At 38.7% G+C, this 1013-nt stretch overlaps 1 protein-coding gene across 1 annotated transcript; it reads left to right on the forward strand.

Annotated features, from left to right (window-relative positions):
- Positions 1-269: 269 nt before the first annotated feature.
- On the forward strand, positions 270-716 carry LOC125529475 (calcium-dependent protein kinase 18-like; the record flags this gene model as incomplete). Its single annotated transcript, XM_048693884.1, is given in 2 exon segments — positions 270-443; positions 567-716. Coding segments are annotated over 2 exon segments (324 nt in total), but the record flags the coding sequence as incomplete, so codon positions are not given.
- Between the last annotated feature and the right edge of the window lie 297 nt (positions 717-1013).

The raw sequence follows: 1013 nt of genomic DNA on the forward strand, positions 1-1013 counted from the left end.
ATAAGAAAATAAATGCAACTACAGATAGAATCTATCAAGGAGGTTTGCAAATAGAATTGGTGGGACGCGCTCTGCTGTCATGCCTGCGTCCATACCTGCACCTACAGTGGTTTGCCTTTTTGTGTAACTATGCAGCAATGATCATCCAAAAAGAAATGAATAAAAGTCATGCAGTTAATCAACACAATTTCTACTTCAGAAATTGATACTTATTTATTTATTTATAGAAAACAACAGCACATCAACATTTTATATTTATGCTTGAGCAGATTGACAGTAACACTGATGGATTTGTTGATTTCGAAGAGTTTGTTGCTGCCACACTACATGTGCATCAGCTGGTGGAACATGATACTGAGAAGTGGAAATCATTGTCTCAGGCTGCATTTGATAAATTCGATGTTGACGGTGATGGCTATATCACATCTAATGAACTGAGAATGGTACACCTAACTGCTGCCTAATTACATCGTCCGTTGTACTTTTCTAGATTGTTAGTAATACTACTAGATTCCAATTGTGTAAGAAGTTCAAGCTTCTCATGATTTAGTGCTTCTTGTCTGCAGAATACAGGACTGAAGGGTTCTATTGACCCCCTCCTAGAGGAGGCTGATATTGACAAAGATGGCAAAATAAGCCTTGATGAATTTCGCAGGCTCTTGAAAACTGCAAGCATGAGTTCACGCAACCCAACTCCACGGAGTGTTTCCAAGTAATAGTTTTCATAGTTCGCATAACACCACCAAGTCTAGTGAGCGCTGAGATTTTCATCGCCACATGTAATCAAAAGTGTTGCCAGAGGGGCTTCATGGTGTAAACTAATATTTTCTCGATATTATTGACTCATAATGTAGCATCAAAAGAGATACAAACACAATATACACATACTTCTCTACACCAGAAAGCTGCACACAACCAGCACATGTTCGATGTGCGTTGAATATGGAAGTGCACGAGTTAGGTTACAGTTGGACTTCTAATTAACGGATGGTTATGTACTCATGTGTTTGAAT

Source organism: Triticum urartu, unplaced genomic scaffold (assembly GCF_003073215.2).
Source record: "Triticum urartu cultivar G1812 unplaced genomic scaffold, Tu2.1 TuUngrouped_contig_5628, whole genome shotgun sequence".
In the NCBI taxonomy this organism is placed as follows: domain Eukaryota; kingdom Viridiplantae; phylum Streptophyta; class Magnoliopsida; order Poales; family Poaceae; genus Triticum; species Triticum urartu.